Here is a 21,352-nt window from a genome sequence, read left to right on the forward strand (position 1 = left end):
AGTTGTGAGACGTCATTTTATTTGACTTTTTCGGATTTCTATGGATAATTTTTCAAGTCTTTAGCTCTCAAATGCTCATTTCAATAAGAGGTTTAGAGAGGTGGAACTTCTTAAAGCTCATTCAACCTGACAGTAACTTTTTCTCATACATTCAGGTTTTCCCAGTGAAACATCTGGAACAAACTTGGCAGAATCCTGACTAAACTCCGGGCTCAGCAGCCCGGATGTGCAACTTGTCTGACTGCAATCAATTAGTGAAATTAGTTTCCTGGAACACGCAGAAGTCCCGTTTGCCCACCCACACCCGTGTTTTAGACTCAGAAAACATGAAAAATGTGGCAGAGATTTCCCAGAAGCAGTGCGAGCTTTAAAGCAGCGATGACTGTCGGGTTAGAATAACCTTCGCCTCCACCCGCGTGGGTGGGAGGAGCTACCAGTCACCGACTCCAGCTGCTTTCTTCACCTCCCACCACAGCTCAGCGGGCTGCCTCGGGAGCAGGATCGTACCGACGCCACCTCATCCGTCTCCTCTCCCGATCCCGATGAAGTGATACACCTGCAGCCACGTTTGGACGATGAAACATCAGAAACACCAGCTCGGCCTCACTTTTCAGCAACTTTTCCCCGAGTTTGGAGGAGCTGGGAGGAGACGCGGAGACTGAGGAGCCCCCGCTGAGCGGCAGAGGTAGGATCCGAGGACTGAAGCTGTGCATCTCAGGTTGTCATGCATCTAAAGCATGAAGGCCAGCTGATCAAGCTCAGAGGGGTTAATGAGGTCAAATAGACGCACAGCAGGAACACGAATAATCTGAAATTACAGACTAAACTGTGGCAATAATTAAAGATTTTATAATAACTTAAGACTTAATGTTAGTCAGTTTTTATTGCACGTGATTACCTGTAACCTCAACTATTTTATAATTTTATGATGTTTCCCAGACATTTTACTTTAATATAACACAACATGCAGGCTACTTATTTGAAGCATTCCTTATTACAGTCTTAGAAAGGCTGTGTTAAAAAATAACGCACGTGTTGCAGTTTCTGTGTGATTTTTAACAAAACACGCCTAAAATAAAAAAGAAGAAAAAACCCAAAAATGAATTTCAAAATGTCAAAATCTGACTCAGCTTGTGTTTTCAAGTCTAGTTATCATACATTAAATTTTACATTTATCACGTCAGATAAACGAGTTCAAAAACGGTAAAGCTGAACGTTTACAGGCAGATTGAATATAGAATATTTCATGTTTAATGTAGGATTTAATAAGATAATTGCATACTTTGCATGTGAAAATCTGTATTTTCCCCCTTAAAACAGGTGGAAATAAGCCGACACCTGTTATAACTGAGGATGAAGTGTAAAAGTTACTTTTTGGACTCTGTTAAGTGTGAAATTAAAAGAAGCGATGATTTGTAAATCTCATAAAACAATAAGGTGAACCTGAAAGTGATGCCAGCAACATGTTTATCACTGTGCAGCATCCTCTCTTCCTTTAACAACAGCTCATAAACATCTGGAGCAGCTGCTGGGCTCGTGGGAGAGGAATGTTGTCCCGTTCTGGTTTGAAACCTGAATATACTCAGAGCTGAGGGTCCTTCTCCTCTTTGGTCTGGAGGATTTTGATTTGTGTGATCACAGAACATCTTCACACTTTTCCTCAGGTTGTTTTAAATTAGCTTTGGTGATGTTGCTCGAACATGTTTGCTCTTCTACGCACGATCGAGCTTTAACCTGCGTTTGTGTACGGCACAGTGAGCTGAGTTCACAGACAGAGATTTCTGGAAGTGTTCCTGAACCCATCCAGTGATTTCCATGACAGAATCAGGTCTGGTTATGACGCAGTGCCGCCTGAGAGCTGAAGATCACGGCCAGCCACTATTGATTTTTAGCCTTGTCCCCTGCGCACAGAGATTCCTCCAGATTCTTGGAATCAGTCGGTGACATTATGCTCTGTTAGATGTCCCAAATGTTGCTGCCATCAAACTCAAATTAAGCTAACATTTTTCAACATTTTATGTGTTTTCTTTGTTCTGTTGTGAATAAAATATGGCTCTATGGGATTTTCTTTTAACAGTGTCCCAACTTTATAGGAATTGTTTGTGTAACAAGTCACAAAAATAGTAATACTCAAGTTATGTGCTGAGCCCTAAATGTGCATATTTTTTATGAATGACTGGCAGTAATTCACTGAACTCTGTAAAGTTCAAACTTACTGTGCTTAATCTGTGACAGGACGATAACATGTCCAAGGACAGAAACTGTGATACCTCGGCCAAAACATAAATCAGTGTCCTGTATAAAAAGGTTTCAGTTTGGTGTGTGGACTGAGAGCTGCTCTATAGTTTTATATGTTTATTTAGGAAAATAGCCATACAGACAGAAGCAGGACTGCAGGTCTGAGCATTGGCCCGTCGTTTTCACAGGTTACTGTTTGTTTCGCTCTGTGTGGGAAAGCACTGATGTATTTGTGGAGAAAGTGATGAAGGTACAAGTTTGACAGCTCGTCATCTCTGCTGCAGGCCGCTACATCGGACCTGCACGACAGACACAAAACACGTTGTTCAAGCTGTAATATTCTCCCCCTTACATCACTGCAAGGGGACTGCACATCTCTCACAGATGTCTTGTTTTGTTCAACCGACACTCCAAAATGCAAAAGACGTTCAGCATATGAAACATAAAGTAGGGAAAAGCTACAAACCCTCACTTTTAACATAAGATATACTCTAAAAACTGCGAAACTCCAATCTTACAGCAAACAATAAACGCAGCAGCTTTAGTAAAACAAGAATCGCTTGAGAAATTAAAGTGCAGTATGGCAACACAAAATGCAATCTACTACACACATACCAAGAAAGAAACGAACCCAGTGAGTAAAAATCTAAATGAAAGACAATAAATCATCATGTAAAAAAATGCACGTAATATGGCAAAGAGCTCTAAAGGTTTTATTTGATTGAAACTGAATATAAAGCAGTGCAGGTTTCGGTAAATGTGGAAAAAAGGACCAAAAATATTGGAAGACAAAAAAGTGGTGTGGTATAGGGAAGCATAGAGGAAAGTTCAGTATAGGAGCTGGAACAGGCGGGAGTTTTATAGATGGATTAAAGAGCTAATTACCAATCAGGAATCCTGATTTCAGGATTTGTGATTGTAATATTTGTACGTTTGTTTTCCCTGACTGATTATGTCTGCGCTCCTTCAGGTCTGTAACGAAGCCCGTGTCCGTTGGTGTCGTTTGCGGCGGAGATCGCCTGGCGTCCGTCATGTCGCCTTGGATGATCCTTCCCGTCAGCCTGCCTGTCTTCATCATCACAGGAATATGGGTGGTGTGAGTACCTCCGAGTAAACAAGCCGCGCAGCAGCATCTGCAGGAGGTTCCCGTGTCTGTTTGTACACTCAAAGTTTAAATATGTATTTAAAGTTCAGCTCTTGAAACACTCACGTAAACATTTACTTCTTTTGGATAAGATTAGGACTCGTTAGGGTAAATACATTCAGCTGCTTCCTCTTTAAATACGAGCCTTGGAATCAATAAGTGTGTAGTGATGAAGGTGATCTTTCTTCCTCTAAAAGACAACTCACGAGTCAAGCTGTCTGCACACGAGTGTGGTCACACATGTTATCTGTTATCCCTGCTGCGGTCACCATGATGTCGACTGACGGTGCAAAGTTCATGCATGTGAAATGTTTTCCTTTTTTGGAAGCCAGAAAAACGCTTAGTCTTCATTTCAGGACTTTGCAGGCGAAGATCGAAGATGTTTTAAAAATCCTCCCCGGCTGGAGTTCATGCTTGTTCCTGCAGGCATGTAAGAACTCCTGAAAAGAGACCCAAGAACCTCTGTTTGTGGTTAACTGCAGTTCCTCTGATAGCCACTAGAGGCAGCCATCAAAGATGAGCCTATCCCAATAGGCTCTCATGTTAAAATGACCAGCATGTTTGCAGACTGCTCTGAAAAACTGTTTGTTCTGTCCTGCTAATGACACTTGTAACATGCTTGGATATTTCTTCATAGCTCACCCATTTAAATGCTTTAAGGCTTAAAGTTTGACATTGTTAAGGGTACGGCTGCTGGGCGATAGGTGGATGTCGACATGCAGCCACTAAATTTTGTGTTTTTTGTGCGGTTAATTGTCACAAACCATCCAATAAGTCTGTGCTTCAGTTGTGTCAGTCAAACTCTAGAATTTTATCCATATTTTTAGCACTAAATATACATTTTAACTTTCTCGAAGGTGATGAAAGTTAATCGTTTTTAAAAAAATCAAATCTAAGATTTCATTTCTCTTTAAACAAAACTGCGAAAAGTCCCCCACTAAAAACAAATTTTGCATTTATCTTAAATCATCACTGACCAGAGTCCATTGAATTTAACATTTTTTCACTGTACTTTATGGAGAATTGTTTAGGGAAAATGTACATGTAATCAAATTACTTAAAGTCAGGATTTTGATTTGCAATGTCCTGTTTTGATACTTAAACCAGGATAAAACTGATAAAACCTCATCAAGTAACAGAGCTCCCAGCAAAAAAGCAAATAAAAGCATAAAAAAAGGAACTGTTTCCTTTGATCACCACACACGAGTCCCTGAAGAGACCAGAATACTTTTCTAATACTGGATTCTTGGTGTAACCTTTTAATGAAATGTAATGGTTAGTTGGAGGCTCATTTCTGTGCATGAAAAGGTCAGTCAATAATAATTAATGTATAAAAGTCAGTGTAGGATTGTGTAAGTCTATCAAGAGTGGCACAGATGAGTTATTGCTCCTGATAATGATCTCTTGAGGAAAAAAGCTATCCAACATCTGTGCTCCCAGGCTGGATGACCTCTGGATAACGCCTTCTTGCACTTTCTATAGACTAGGATGCTGGGAAACAGCTGATTTCTTTTCCTCTCAAAGTGTGAGAGGATTCACAGTGTCCTTTGTTAAATGAGTGCGAGAGTTCTTCACGCCGGGCCTCTAAAGCTTGAATCTGTAATCCTCCTCCTCCTGCTGTTTTTTCAGGCACGTCGACACCTGTCTGTTTCTGCCTTTGAATGCTTTGTCAGCTTTTGTCATGACCTAAAAACTCAACAGCTCTGGGCAGCCGTGTGAGGCTTTTTGCAGGAAAACATGAGGAGTTTGAGTTTTACACTTTAACCAAAGCGAAGTAAATTATTTATATCAAGCTGAAATGTGTCACATCTGAAGGGAGAAATGACTTTTCTTTTTTTGCTTTTTCCAAAATGAAATATTTTTGTTTTTTTCTTTAACTCGTTCTTTGTATTAAAATCAGTAATAGGTCACAACTGAGCAACTTGCTCTCCCAAAACATCAGCTAGAGCTGGACTGTCGCATGCTGCACGTTTATTAGGAGGTGGGCAGGGTGGTGGTTTATGCTCATATTTTGACCTCTGCAGTGACTCCATGCACGTGGCCGTTGCCAGCATTCACGCTTGGGCTGATGCATTGTGTGTTAAGTATCTTGTGAGTTTTTTCCCTCATGGGTCAGTTTGTGGTCAGTTTCACTTTTTGTTTTTTTGGCAAAAATGTCCGTCAAGTTTTTTCACTTCTTTGTACTTTTCCTCATATCTAGTTTTGGTAATCTCCCTCCATGAATTTACTGACACGTGTGAGTCCTGATGTAGAGGCGATGATTGTTGAACTGGCCAATCACAATAGTCGCAGGCTACGTCTACACTCATCCGGATAAATTTGAAAACGGCATTTTTGTCTAAAAACGCTCCGCTCCACAATATCATTTTCAGTCATTTTCACAGAGTTGTGCGTCCACATTGAAACGGCCGAAAACGCTCATCCGTGAAACGCAAGAAGATTCAACCTGCCTCATTTCTGTCTGCCGTTTATGTCTGTGAAGGTTCTCAGTCATCCAGGTCATCGTAGTCAAAGGAGCTTGCAAAGAAAAGCGTCTGGACTTCTTTAAGTTGCTTGAAGACGTTTCACCTCTCATCCGAGAAGCTTCTTCAGTTCTAAGGTCAAATGGTGGAGAGTCCCAGATATAAACCTAGTGGGAGTTTCCCCCCACAGAGGGACAAAAGGACCCCCTGATGATCCTCTAATCGCCTGAGCCAAGGTGGGAAACTGGGCGTGGGTCCCAATCAGCCAGAGTTTCGGGTGTGTTCATTGTGAAACCTGGCCCCACCTTATCATGCGAATTCCTGAGGTCAGCTGGCCCAGGATGTGAGTGGGCGTTAAGGCGTCTGGGGAGGAAACTCAAAACTGGATTATAGATGGCAGAGAGTTGGTGTCGTAAACCCCCGCCTCTGTTCAAAGATGGTCGCTCACAGTGGACATAGATGGCTTCTTTCACTCCTCTTTCAAACCATCTGTCCTCTCTGTCCAAAATGTGAACATTGGCATCCTCGAAAGAGTGTCCTTTTGTCCCTCTGTGGGGGGTCACTCCCACTAGGTTTATATCTGTTTGTGGCTCAATATGACTTTATGTCATCCATGAGGGATGCATTTGACATATGTTTCACATATTATAGCCCAACAAGTTACTAGCAGTTTAAATACCAGCAATCAGTTTTTGGCAAATACCGGAAATCAGATTTTGGCAGACGATCACTTTTTGGCACAACACCCGCTCTTTGAAACGTCGCGGCAAAAGGTCGAGGAAAAGCACCAAGTTTTTTAAATGGACTAACAATGAGGCGGAGTTGTTGCTGCGAGTAACACAAAAGTACAAAGTTGCAAAAGCGAGGGATTTGAAGAAAAGCTCTCTGGAGCTCTCTGGAGCATGTGCAGACTGATATTAATCTTTAATAGGGCTGTCAAAATAGAGAGAAAACAAAACAGCTGCTATATAATGCCCTCTGCTATCTTAGTTTAATTGGTCACAGCTCCAAAAGGCTCCGTTTACACGGTCCACACTGTGACACGAAAACGGCGTTTTCAAATGTATCTGCTTTGGAGAGCGTTTTCAAAAAGCTCTGTTTTCCTTGAACAAAAATGCCGTCTCAGTGTGGACGGGAGGCCAAAACGGAAAGAAAAAGATGCGTTTTCAAATGAAAACGTATTAGTGTGGACGTGGCTGCAGACTGTGTTGATGTGACATGTGGTTACAGGGAGGCGCACATCAGGTTATGGGGTAGATTATGCTTTCAGGTTTCAAAGGGATTTGCAGGGATCTTCGGGGTAGATTTAACACAGCAGTATGAATCCTGTGAAAGGTGCTTTGGCAGTGCCAACAGAAAGTTACTGGAAGTATGCCATTTCCTGTTTCAACTTCTATTTCAGTGCCACAGCTGTGATTTTCTTTTCCCATTCAGGAGAAGACTGCAGCGAGTCAAGCGTGCCAGAGCACGAGGATCAGTGCTTATAGGAGGTTTGATGACGTTACACTTCATGCAGTGACCGATGCTGCACTGAAAAGAATCTTTGATTAGGTTTACACAGAAAACACAGTTTTCAATTTGGTTTGATTGCTGGTAAAACTTTACCTATTTCCAGGGTGCATGGGGAAGACCAAAAAGATTGACGCTCCAGCAACACTTGTATGTAGAGAAACTTTACTGGTAGACTTGCATGTTTCGGGTGATAGCCATTCACCAGGGTCCCTGCCAAAGACTGAAACACATCGGTCAAACAAAGAGTGCTTTACAAGTGTTCGTATTTCACGTGTTGGCAGTAAGAATCCATCATGTTGTTGCCTGAACTCGATGCATCACAGCACTGAATCCAAAGGTCACCTTCTGTGTGATTTGGCGGCGCTGACAGCTTTGAGAACACTGAAGTATTTGATGGGATGAGAGAGGCGGTGTATCTGAGTCTCTAGTTTAACGGCTCATTCACACCGTGATCTTCACTTTAGTTTACACGGCATGCAGTTTTCAAGTACATGCAGCAGGACTAAAAAAGATGAGTCGTGGGAGGGAGGGAAGTGGATGAGAGTGGACGGCCTCTGTCAGGCCACTCACTCCACATCAACTTTGTAAAGGGCAAATCAATTCTTCTGACCCGAGAATTCCCTCGTTATCAGCGATCAATAAAGACGCTCCAGCGGTCACATGTCTGTTGGCATCTTGCTTTTTTGAGTCCTGTGTATCTGATCTATGGTGCAATATGTCCTCACGGTTGTTTTGAAAGAGGCTAATGGGCCATTTGTGACATATTTCAACCTGAGTGATAGTGCACCAACAACATTATGGTGTGGAATATGGGAGATTTTATGTCCACTGGTTATTTATTTTGGTAACAACCTGTTTTAATTTGTCTGAATGTGGTAAAAATGAGTATTTGTAGAGTTTTTATGCCACACACTTTGAACAAGAAGCACATGTGACTTAATCCATGTATGTCTTTACAGAGGAGAGTGGACACCTTCTGAATCAGGTTAGCCAGGTTACAGTAACACATGCGTAGACTTGTTGTAACTGGCAGTTGTAATGCAACTTCATTAGCAGATTCATGAGTTTGTGCTTAAGTATCATGGTAGAAATGTCAAGCATTTTGCAGGCTTTTGATCTTAAACCTAAGTAGAAAAGAGTTGAAGAGTAAGACTGAAGGGATTTCTGTTGCAGTCTACTTCACAAGGAGCTGGATTGTCATCAGGTTTGAGAGATTGTGGTAAAATAATTGACACAGACAGACTTCCTGGGAGGTCTGCAGCACAAAGCAGAATATATTATTTAGAAGTTAATTCCTAGAAAAATGCACCAACAGCACAAATCTGATAGAGGACTCCACTTCAGCGACTCAGATTAGAGGACTAAAAGTAGAAATGATGGCTTCAAAGGGTCAACTCTGTACAGCTGTTTTATGAAGGTGACTGAAAAAAGAAGAGGCCAAAAATAGAAGAAGGAATCAAAGATTTTAATACTTTTTAATGCTGTAAAGTTGAGCATTTTAACAGGGGAGTCAGCCTCAAGTGGCCATTAGAGGAACTGCAGTTTTTGGTACTTCTGTGTTGGCGTCATCTTTTAGAGTTTTGGTCAACTGCCAGTTATATTTGGAAAGAAACAGCACTTTCAAATTGTTTTCAAGGACTTCTCAGAGGGTTTTGCATTAAAAAAACCCCAAAAACTATCTGGATAGTTTGTGCAAAATCTCTATTTGATAGTTGCCAAACCTTTGTGTGTAAGATCTCCTGGTACAGCCAGACAGAAAGTCGGAGGATCACCGAAACCAGAAGCATTTATCCTCTGGAGGAAATTACTGTCTGTTCAGAATTTTATGGAAATCCAGCATTGAGTTTGAGAGATAGGAGTCTGCACCAAATTGGTGGAGTAAGAGAACATGTGCTTCTAAAATGTACTACTGTGCATTTATGTGTGTGATGAATGATCTCTGTTTGGCTGTTAGGCTCTGCGTGTGTGTGTGTGGAGGTTGTTTTGTGTAACTGACATTTTTTTAAACATCCCTGTGGTGTAACAGTACATGTTAATATGCAGCCGTCCGGCTCGACGCACATGTGTGATGAAGAGGAGCTGTCTCCGTCTCTGAAAACAACCGTGTGGTGATTCATGTGTGTTTTGTTAGTGGAAAACATTATTAGAGCCTGGAGACGTTCGTGTGGTTGGATGTGACAATACTTTCAAATGCTGCAGTACAGCGAGTGAGGCAGAGCTTTGGACGTGTTTTGAGAGCAGAGCCAGTGTTATCTCCAGACCGTATCCTGACAGCATGATTGAATCTTCATCATTTTCTGTCTGCCTCTTTAACCGTCTGTTCAGATCTTTGACCAAAGATTTTCTTCTTCTTTGTCTTCACAGATACGCGATGGCCCTCTACAACCAGCACGTCTGCCCTGTGAACAACTGGTACAGCACTCACACACACACAAACAAACACACATATCGGGTTCATTTTAAAGACCATAGTATTGGTCAGCAGTTTAATGTTGCTTCAAAGCACCAAAGAGACACAAGCTGCATCTCCGCATCAGGAATGTTCCCAAAGAGACGAGGAAACTTTTTCCAAATTGTTTCCAGTGCAGTGACCAGAGGTCACTTTCACAGAGATAGATTTTTGACTGTGGATTAGATTAAAAAAAAAAGAGTCAGAGATGTCTACACTACACAAAGTGCTTCAGACCTTAAGCAGGATCGTTGCACAATTTCTCAAGACTGCATTCAACTGTTCAGCTCTGCTTGGTTAAACCAGACAATTCAGTTCACTTTCATTTAAAAAGCGCCAAATCAAATCACAAATCATAACAGTCATTTCAAGGTGCTTTATTTTGCAAGGTAAAGACCCTACAATAACAAGCACTTGGGCACAGTGGGAAAGAAAAAAATCCTTTCAACAGGAAGAAAGCTTAAAGATGCTAAAAACATTGTGACGTATGTACAAAAACATGTTAACTAATGAGTCCACTTGCAAAGCATCACCACTTAAACCAGAAGTTGAGATTTCTCTTCTTCAGTGGCCTTTAATATAGATCACAGTGGGAAATATCAGGGCTCCTTGAGTGAAAATGCAGCTTCAGAGATAAATAGAGTGAATCTTGGAGTTATATTTACAAACTAAAACTCCAGGGATGATAACAGTGATTTTCCTTATTTGCTGAATGAGTGAAGCAGCGAGTGTTGGATAACATTTTCATCATATCAGATTAGAAGTTGATAAGTTCTCTGAGTGTTTTTAAAAAACAAAATCAGCCAAATCAAATAATGAGGGTTAAAGAGTCACTCTGTGTGTTTACCTGTAAACAGGAGCGTGTCCTTAACAAATAAAAACACATAAAACAGACTTTCTCTCAAGCTGTGTTCGGGGTTTGCTTGTTCTCCACGAGTACTCTGGCTTCCTCCCACAGTCCAAAGACATAGAGTGGGGTTAGGTTAACTGGTGATTTTAAATTGCACATAGGTGTGAATGGTCGTCTGTCTCTAAGTGTTACACTCTGACCAGTCTAGGGTGTACCCTGCTTCTCAACATATGGCCACTGGGATATTGGGACCACATATCTCCATAGTGCTGTATCTGCACATATATGTCGATTTAGGCCCTGTCTACATGCATATACAGGTATTTTAGTAAATACAGGTATATATTTATAGATAAAATGTTACAAACCCAGTTTTTAACATTTGTAATGCAGGAATGTAGTTTGCTATTTTGCATTTGAGTTAAATGAGACATCGGTTTGAGTCACTTGCATACAAATGGAGAATAGAAATCAAAATAAAAACAAAGTATGCAGCTGAACATTAACTGTGTTACATAAAAGACCTTTCACCTGAAAACATTTTGGGTTAATTTTCTACCGTCATTTGCGTACAGTAAGAGCGCTATCATGCCAAACGTGTCGCAGCTGATGCTCAACCATTAACAGAGTTTTCAACACGTTTGGTCACTTCAGTTTCCCTGAATTGACATTGATCTCGTGTGAAACACTAAGATCACATTTTTACTCAACCTTTTTTACTGGGAGTTAGACAACCTACATTTCGATGATCCCATGTAAGCAGTACTTGGCGACAGTGGAGAAGAAGAACTCACTTTTAACAGGAACAAACCTCCTGCAGATTCAGGCCACAAACAGCAAACGTCAGTCAATAAACATAATGACATAAAGTAGTGGAATGGAAACACATGGAGACTAAAAAGATGAGAGTGGAGAAGAAGTGCGTGGCATCATGGGAAATCCCCCAGCAGTGTGGGCCCATAACAGCAATACTCCGGAGTCACCTGATCAAGCCCATCTCGGATAGGTGGGGGACACAGTGTACAGGTTGCCATTGTATTGCTGAACCAACACACAGAGACAGATGACCAATCACATTCAGCTAACCGCACTAACTGCATGTCTCTGGACTGTGGGTGGAAGCTGGAACCTGTAGCGAACTCACGCATCCATGCAGAAAGGTCCCGGCTAGGTGGTGCATTCGAACCCCAACACCAGTGACCATGCTGTCCCAAGTCTGAAGCATAATCCTAAAAAAGGAGATGGGGCTGATAGTTGAAGGCCTCCCATCCTACTTTAAGAAATTCGAGCAACCGCAAGAAATTCGGCGCTCTGAGAGATAACGATTGTTCCGAACACTGAATCATGTTGAATAACTGAAATAAATGGATGCACATGTGTGTTTTTCTAGGGTTTACAATGAGTCCTGTGTGGAGCCGCTTCCATTACAGAGGGGACCTGTACTGTGTTGCACCCTGGACAACATACCACTCATCAGGTCAGTGAGCCCACCTCTGCGGGTGTTACAGGTGGACTTTAATTTCCATGCTAAGATAAGATAAGATAAGATAACCTTTATTAGTCCCACACGTGGGAAATTTGTTTTGTCACAGCAGGAAGTGGACAGTGCAAAAGTTATGAGGCAAAAATTAGAATACAATAAGAATAAATACAGTACACAACTGTACAGAATAGAATAAAATAAAATACTATATACAGTAGAATAAAATAAAATAAATATACAATAAGATAAAAATAGAATACAAATACAAATACTATATACAACTGAGTAAAAATACAACGATGACAGAAAGGATTATTGCACTTAGTATTATTGCATATGTATGGATGTGTGTGCTTGATCAGTTAAAGTCTTTATTATGGAGTCTGACAGCAGTGGGGAGGAAAGACCTGCGAAATCTCTCCGTCCCACACCGTGGGTGCCGCAGTCTCCCACTGAAGGAGCTGCTCAGTGCTGTCACAGTCTGCTGCATGGGGTGGGAGATGTTGTCCATCAGGGATGACAGCTTAGCCGCCGTTCTCCTGTCACTCACCACCTCCACTGGGTCCAGAGGGCATCCTAGAACAGAGCTGGCTGCTGCTGCTGTGTGCTTACCTGCTAAACTCCTGGTTTCTTGTAGCATTTGGGAACTTCAAAGAACAGAACGGCTGCACGTTGCAGTCATTCCTGCCCTATCCTTCATTAAACCACAAAGAGGAAGCAGACTGACGGTCCTAGTTCTGCTTTTGCAGTAATAACAATTTCACTGAAACACAAAAAAAGTTATGCTGTACACATGATCTGACCACAGATGTCAGATGATGTGACACAGCAAACCGCCCTGCTGTGGTCAGTGGTTTATTTTCGAGGTTGGCTGCTTTTGTTCAGTTGGAGCAAGCACGTGCTTGATTTTTGGTCCTTTTCTAAAAAAAGAAACAAAATTTTCCTGTTTTACTAAAACTACTAATTGAAATAACACAAGAAAAGCTGCAAAAGGAAGAAGACAGTCTGAGACTCTTTGTGTTGTCATTTTTAAAACACACCAGCAGAAATGTGGAGCCACGGACATCAAACAAAGTCTTCAGAAAGTCGTTGAACTCACAGAATATATTTATGCAAGCCAAATATCAAAGTGTCAGAGCTGGAAAAACAAAGTTTCATCATGATAGATAAGGCAGAGGAAATGCTACTGCATGACTGTTTTAAAGTGCAGGTAAAGAGGCTTTTATAGGACATGAACCAATAAATCCAAGGTAGTTTTTTATTTTGGGGATTAAATTAAAGCAAACTCACATCTAGCCCTCAGTGTAAGCTCATTGACCCAATTTAAGCATCTGACATCCATGAAATAGGGACTAACAAGCTACGAAAGTTCAGAGTTTAAAAACCTGCCTGCTTCAACCTGTAAATCCTTGTGAACTGTCAGGAATCCACGAGATCTGCAGCTGTTCATGGGGCTGAAAATCAGTTTTTGTTTCCATGCAGCGTTACAAACATCAGCTGAAACTGTTGCTTTAGGGTTTGCAAGTCTTACATGTAGCTCCAGAAAGTGATGTCACCCGCTTCTTTAACTAATCCGGTTTCAGATAAACTGCAGTGATATTTGGCGAGCAGCTGCAGTGAAGATCGTGATCTTAGATAAGTCCGCACTTGCCCGAGCGAGGCTCCTCCTCACCTCTGCAGAAAGAAAGGCTTTTGTTAAGTGCTTCACAAGTCTTATGTTCCCCCCACAAAAACATCCAGGGTGCTGAATAAGTGTTGCTGACAAGATTAAAATCTAATCGGCTTATTGTGTCTAGATGGGAAAATGTTTTGGATGCTTTTGAGCTGGAGATACAGATGTGTGTCCTTCTTTCTGACCTCCCACAAAGACTCTATATTTATAGAAAAAATGCTGGCAGGTTTTTAGTATCACAGAGCAGCTAAGCACACAAATATGGGTTTTCCAGTTGTGCACAGTAAAAAAAAAAGTAAAATATGGAGAAGGGGGTATATGACAGCAAGCACAGGGGGTCGTAGTTTGAGTACAGCCCTTACTAACCACCCTCCTCTCGTCTGTGTTTCCATTGTAGTAAATGTGGAACTCTGCCACCTGAAAGCTGCTTTTTCAGCCTCATATGCAGCACCGGATCCTTTATGGGTAAGAACCAGGATGGTTTTGGTCTACAAATATTCAGCTTTTATAGTATTTTTTCTTTTTTTACTCTCGTACATATTTACCCAACATCTTGGTCGAACAGGACTTGTTTTTTCAGCTGGAGAGGCTCCGGCCAACTTTCTGTTCCCCAGAATCCACGGCCAGCTCTGGCCTCAGCCCTCAATCTGAGAGAAAACTTCAATCTAGGCCATCGATACTGCTTTTTTCTGAATAAAATGACCCACAAGCATTCACCCTCTGACCATACGGACAGCTACTCTGTGTGCCAAAAGCATTGATTTTCTGTGGTTTGCTCAGGGTTCGTTGCCCGGTGTGCAGAGGGTATATTGGCTCTTTTTCTATATTTGCTTTAAAAATGTTTGCCAGGATTCTGATAATGTACACTCAGGGAATTCACCCTGATCAACTTTTTGGAAATGCATAAATGGAAGTTTGCCTCAAAGGAATGCAGTTCTTTCCAGATTTGAAAGCGACTGTAGGAGCCTCAGTCAGACACAATTTCCTGGTGTTGGGAGCTTCCTGTGATCCAACGTGAACTCACACACATTTTGCAGTATATTGTCAACCCTTTGACCCGAGTGTCCTGGACTGAAGCTGCCTATTTGCTCTCGATACAGAGCCATTTATTTAAGGTGACCTCTCCCCTATGAACACCAGGTTCATGCTGCTTTTCTGAGAAAATGCTGGAATTTGGGCAAGTTTAAAAACCTGTTAACCCGTTCCAGCTCAGGCTTTTTCCCTGAACCAGATTTATCTCAGAACTTGGCTGTTAACACACAGTCACTGTTTTTCCATCCATGGGGCACAAAAGTTTTTCAGGGCTTCATCTTGGTGTTTTTTCATTGTGGCAAAAGACACGAAAATCAGAGAAAATAGTCTGAAACAGCGACAAAGACTTGAGAAAAATAAGCTTTAGAGCTTAATAGAAAACTTTACTTCTCTTGTTTTTCGCTCTCTTGCTTTTGTCACTTTCTATTTCATTAGACCACAGATGCCTGATACGTAGCTCTCAAAATCTGTCTTAAATTGGCAAAAGCGCATCAAACATTTGTGCCCTGGTGTGTAACTTTGCGGTCCTGGTCCGTGGTGTCCCAACCCCGGGCTGAGCAGTGCTCTTTCCAAGTCAAGGAATGACAACATCTTAATTTGACTTGAAGGATAATAGATAAATACTTAAAGGAAGGACCTCTTGTTCTCTTTGCAGGAATACAGGAACAACAAGTTTGTTCCTGTAATTACCATTTTTATGGATGATTTCGGTGAAGTCTGCAAAAATTAGGGTTTGTGAGCGAGCTCATTTCTCCCACATCAAAAGCTTTCCTTCTTTTTTTATTCCCCTTTCATAAACAATGCTCAGTTTATATTGGTGGGGGAGTTTGTTTAATTCAAAGGTGTAGTGTGAGGTTAGAAGAATGGTAAATGTCAAACTCTTGCTGTGCAGCAGCCCAAGAAACGCACGCCTAACCCAGAACCCAAAACACGGAGTCTTATCGTGGCGTGCACTCGATCGCCACAAACGGACCACTGTGCTCGCTGCTGGACAACCCACGGGAACATCAAAACAGTCGCTCTCTGCAGTTTGCAGGGAGATGAGTGCCAGATGTGAACGGCATGATCATCAGACAGGAGGGTGGGAGAGCCGTGTGAAACTGCTGCGAAGCTTTGAAGGCGACGTTTCATAAACAGACATCAGGAATCTGCTCACACAGGGATGTGCAGAATCATCAAGCTTTAGCTTTGAGCACGACTAAAGGTTTATTCTGTGCAGTTTGGGCATTGGAAGTCTTATAGTTGCAAAAATGATGGTGTGGCTAAAGCAGGGACCTGAGTTGGTACACACCTTGAAATTTGATTTGCCTTTGCATGTTCTTCCTGTGCTTGCATGGCGTTTCTCTTGGTACTCCAGTTTCCTCCCACAGTTCCAAAGATATGCATGTTAAATTAACTGGTGATCATTTCAATGTTGCAGGTGGAGATAGTAGCTTTATCTATAATCATACTGTAAGGATACTAGTACTGATTCCCCTGCACATCACACCTTCAGCAGCTACTTGGCCCTGGAAAGCCATGCCATGAAGCTCCTGGTGCACAGCTGTTGTGCTGATGTTACTGCCAGAGGAGGTTTGGAGCTCTGCATTTACTGATTCAGCAGAGCACTGGGGATTTTTCTAGATGCTTCAGCACTCTGTGTCCCCGCTCTGTAACTTTACATGGAGGATAACCCTTTAACCCTCAGATTAACCCTTTACATCACAAATGTTTGTCAAGGCAGACCGAATGGCTAAGTTCTTCAGTTTATACACTGGTGACAATGGCACTGAAAACACCTGAATTAAAAGATTAAGAGGTGTGGGCTAAAACCTTTGTCCGTACACTGCCTGTCAGTAAAATAAGAAGGAATTAATGTTTTAAAATAAACAGTGTGGAGTACAAAACGCAACATTTGCATCTTTAACGTAGTAGAATCGAGGCAAAAAGTAGCATAACATGGAAATACTTAAATAAGCTGCAAGTATACTGAACTAGTACTTCAGTGAAGAACTTGAGGACATGTACTTTGTTATAAACTGTAATCCAGTGATGCTAGAATTTTGTAAGACTATCTGTGCTGTTAATCTGACTCTGTAGTGAATTGAATGGACCAGCAGCGTCACCCTTTTAGTACAAATGATGCAAGCCTTCTGTCTGCTGCCTCCAAGCAGCCTAAGCAAATCAGTTTCAGAGAGGACTAAGCTTCATGCTTGTTGCCCTGAGGTTATTTTTCTGCTCTGTAGAGATGGAGCTCATCCCGCTGGAGTAATCATAAACACCTCAGGTAGAGTTTGTAGTGTGAGCTTCTCTTCCTGGAAGAGAAAAAAATGTGGTTACATAACTTTTTGACCAACAAAAACGGTCCTTTCTTCCCGATTTTTCATTTCCTTTTTTCCTCACTTCCTCCAGTGATGCTGATCGGCCTGCTGCGCTACGCTCACGTGATCGAGAAGCACCAGAACTGCATCCTCAACACCGCCGGCCTCTCCGCCGGGTGGCTCTGCGCCGCGGGGCTCATCATGGTGGGAAACTTCCAGGTAATTAATCCAGTCAGAGTCAATGAGATCAAAAAAGTCTGGATAATGTTTGTCAGCCCAGTTTTTCATAGACTCACAGCACACGAGCAGCAGTGACAGTAAATATCTGTTCACGCTGACCTTCGCCCACAGCTCTCATCCCTGCCTGTGTAATCATTCACTTCATGTAAATCAAGGGTGATAATAGTGGAAGTTTTTTATTCTTCTGCAAACTTTAACTCCTCTCTTTTAGGAGAGATCCCTGTAAAAAAGAGTCGCACGTGGTTTTAGGCAGACTCTGTTCAGAGGATAGGATCCTGCAATTATTCCTAAACGACTTAATGTTTATCCTCACAGTTAAATTAACTCAAATTTTATGAACTCTGTCCCAGTTTCATTCAGAATCCTGCCAATTTTCCATCTGATCGACTTTACAGACATTACAGGGGAGAGAAACTGGGATAGTGGGCCTGACAGGCCCCAAATCATTCTTATGCAATCGTTCAACAACATCAATTGAGGGGTGATATTAATACGTGAAAGATACAAAAGCAAAAATCCTGCAAAAAAAGCTGCAAAAAGTAAGTTACATAATCAGAGATGGAAATCTCACTGTGTGTGATTCACGGCACCTCCGGCTATTGTGCAGCTGCTTTCTTTGAAACTGAGGTGGAAGCTTGTAATCCATGTGTAGCCTAAAAACAAACTAATCTGGGTGCACTGTTTTTTTTTTTTCCTGCAACACAACATTTGCTGGTTTTAGAAAATGTATTAACACCTGGGTAACTTTGTGCTTTTCCACATTTACTGCAGTGAAGTAGGAGGTAGAACGGGCTTGATGCCGTGTTCAGGCCACACAGCAGAGATAAGACTTCATGATTTATGGGTCAGTTGAAAGCAGAAGGCCTGAATGTAACAAACAGCATGGAGGTAATTTAAGTGATGACCATGAAGAAGGTCAGACTGACCTGCCTCCCCTCAGCCAGAACAGAAACTCAGCTAATGGGCAGCTAATCTCTGAGGGAAGAGGGAAGCACATACCAGTCTGTTGAATGAAACAACTTTCACCTGCATCCAGACTTTGAGATACCATTCAGGATCACCACTTTGTTCATTTAAGTCCACTGTAAACCAAACTATGATATGAGGGACCGTATTTGTTTGGAATCAAACGCTCTTTTCAGGACAGATTTTTTTATCCTGACGTGAGAAAAACAGAGTTACCAGGATAAAAGACCTAACCTGTATGCATTTTTTCTCTAACTCCTCCCCTTATGTTGCACCTAAAGTTGACTGAGACTCTTCTTTCATTTTTTCATTCATAAAGTTGATGTTAAAGCTCATATCTCATTAATTGTGTCTGTGCAAACACTGAGTTAGCAGTAACCTTTATTAAACAGTTTCTCCTCTGCAAGATCTGCCATGTATCAACTAAAGGCTCTCATGTAAATAGAGAAAACCTACAGTAGAGGCTCCAATGCATATTCCCAAGGACTGACTAATACCTGGGTGGTGGGATTATGGTGTGTTTATACATCCATGGGCTCCAATGTGGATTGAAGGCAGCTGTGAAAGGCCAGAGTGGGGAGAGGAGGCAGCGAGGGGAGCAAACAGGAGCGAGTGTTAAAAACTCAGAGCTGTGTGTAATTTTCACGCGTTGTTTATACAGTTAATGTTCCAAGAACATCAGTGCAGCTGACACGATCACATCGTTGTGATGTAATTTATATTTAACAGCCGTGTCAGCTTCTATATAAAGCTCAGGGCAGATTTCCTGGCTTCAAATAAATCATTTTGGGTCCTTAAAAGTCCTTAAAAAGGTTGGTTTTCATAGTCAAGATTAGTAAAAATGTATCCATGTGTACATCGCTGTGTATCTGTCTATATGTGGCCCGGTCATGGGGAATGAGACAGGACACAGGAAATACTCTTTTGTGGGCTTTTTTATTCTCCGACTGTACTCGGAGGAGCACAGTTTTAATTCTGTAGTTTTGAGTGAAACGGCAAAATTTAACTATTCCACTGGCTCAGCCTAAACTGCCTTTCAGGGTCTGAGACAACAGTAACTATCATATGTACATGTTAAATCCAAACAGTATAGACAACAGTAGTGACCTGTCAAGAAACAAATACAACAAAAAAAGAGAAAACAAAACAAATAAACACATTGTTTACATCCCACAACTTCGCAGGTCAACTGGCAATAAAGTGCACTGTAAACTCTCTTTTAAACATACATTTCTATGGGAGAACATCATGAACTCACTTCGGTTTCTCCACACAGCTACTGTGCTAGGACAAGTACACACGCAGGAATCACACAGCAAGTGATCTCCCCTCTGAATCAAACAGAAACATACAGAGTTATGCAAAGTGAGTAAAAGTATAAACTTAACAACTTTGAAATCTGTTAGGACACTGTAACTACTCACGCCAACCCGCTCTTCAGTCCCTTTCACAGCACGTGACCATTAAACATGCACCCGTCGCGCGTTAAGAACTGTACAGAAATGGTCACAAACATGGAGTCATTGCTAAAGAAACTTAGCTAATTACAGTCTACTACAACACTGGTGACAATATTTTGCAGTATGCTACACTTTTTAGCACATTTACCTCGTGTGTAGCTAGCCACAGAATCTTTTGCAGTCTCTAACTCTCCAGTGCTCCCGCTCACAGCGCTCAGTGTGACACAAACTTGAGTGCATGCGTGCTCTGGCTTACGGCGGCTCTTAAAGGGACAGTATACCCCCAAAACGCGAGGTCTAGTCATCACCATGACAACCCTACAACAGACCTCCGGTAGACAGGCAACCAGTCAAAAACACAATTCCCTCTTTTTAAACCCTTTCCATGCGTAGTATTAGTTCACTTGGCTACATTCTCCCCTGCTACGAGTCAACGTCCTCGGTGACCCCCTGCTCATCCACCATTCCCCTGAGTTTGGTGGTGTAGAGAACCATACCGGCTAACACCTGGGAGAGTACATCTGGACTGAAGGATACTGCATTGCATGCTGACCTAGGTAGATTAAATGGGTTTGTGTGGACCCCTGCAGTTTCTCTCCTACTCCTGCGTGTAGAAGGTGTGGGTGGACCGGCCTCCGCTTTCTCTTTCTTTCCTTTCCTAGGAGCTGGAACAGGTTTTGCCACCGGTTCTTCACTGGAGAATCCAATGCTTCCTGGCCCAGGTGGAAGGTAAGCTGCTGGCTCCACCTCGAGGTCATCAGGGTTGTCGCTGCTCTCTTGCCCTAGCAGATCCTCACCCATATTTTCAGTTCCATTCTCCAATTGGTTTCCAGGCTCGTTGACCGTCGGAACCAAGTTCCCAGGTCCCTGAGCCACTGGCAGCTCCATTGGGTACTGGACCTCCTCCATCAAGGCAAACTCTGGATGCTCAAGCTCCGTATCAGACACTTGGTGCTCATCTGCAGAACTGACTTCCTGGTCACGTAGCCTTGGGTTGGGTGCAGGTATAGACCCCACGCATGGCCTCAAGTTAGATCTGTGGACTCTTTTCACCGGCCCTCCTTCCAGTGGCACTACTGTGTATGTTGTCCCTTGGATATCAACCACTTTGTACACAGGGGCTGCCCAGGCATCTTGAATTTTATTCCTTCCTGGTGGTCGGTAACGGAGATACACAAACTGTCCGATGTCAACAGGTGGACAGAACACCTTTCCTTGCTGCTGAACCACTCTCTCTGCAGCCTTCCGTTCGGCAAATTCTCTGGCTCTGGCATGTGCATCCTGGAGACGCTCCTGGTGCACTGCTAACCAGTCCAGTTTGTCATCCTTCACTTCCTCCCGGCCCAACAATGCATCAACGGGTAGATGTGGGTGGACCCCAAACAGCAGGTAATGGGGAGAATACCCTGTCGTTGAGTGCGGCGTGACATTGTAAGCATACACCAGCTCTGACAGATGCTCGGGCCAGCGCCGCTTCTTCTCAGGGGGAAGCGTACGCAAGAGGTTGTGTAAAGTCCTGTTGAACCTCTCACAATGTGGGTTAC

At 42.4% G+C, this 21,352-nt stretch overlaps 1 protein-coding gene across 1 annotated transcript in view; it reads left to right on the forward strand.

Annotated features, from left to right (window-relative positions):
• Positions 1–21,352, forward strand: part of LOC146703634 (transmembrane protein 150A-like) — a 34,270-nt gene continuing 12,918 nt past the window's right edge. Inside the window, exons 1-6 of the mRNA XM_085466929.1 lie at positions 1–685; positions 3,209–3,334; positions 9,721–9,768; positions 12,046–12,132; positions 14,208–14,275; positions 17,234–17,361. Of these exons, the coding sequence (XP_085323055.1) occupies positions 3,270–3,334; positions 9,721–9,768; positions 12,046–12,132; positions 14,208–14,275; positions 17,234–17,361 (396 nt within the window). The 5' untranslated portion in view covers positions 1–685; positions 3,209–3,269. The remainder of the gene's footprint in view (positions 686–3,208; positions 3,335–9,720; positions 9,769–12,045; positions 12,133–14,207; positions 14,276–17,233; positions 17,362–21,352) is intronic.

Source organism: Copadichromis virginalis, linkage group LG8 (genome assembly GCF_057382275.1).
Source record: "Copadichromis virginalis isolate Kocher_CV1m ecotype Utaka linkage group LG8, C_Virginalis_male_GT1.1, whole genome shotgun sequence".
NCBI classification, from domain to species: Eukaryota; Metazoa; Chordata; class Actinopteri; order Cichliformes; family Cichlidae; genus Copadichromis; species Copadichromis virginalis.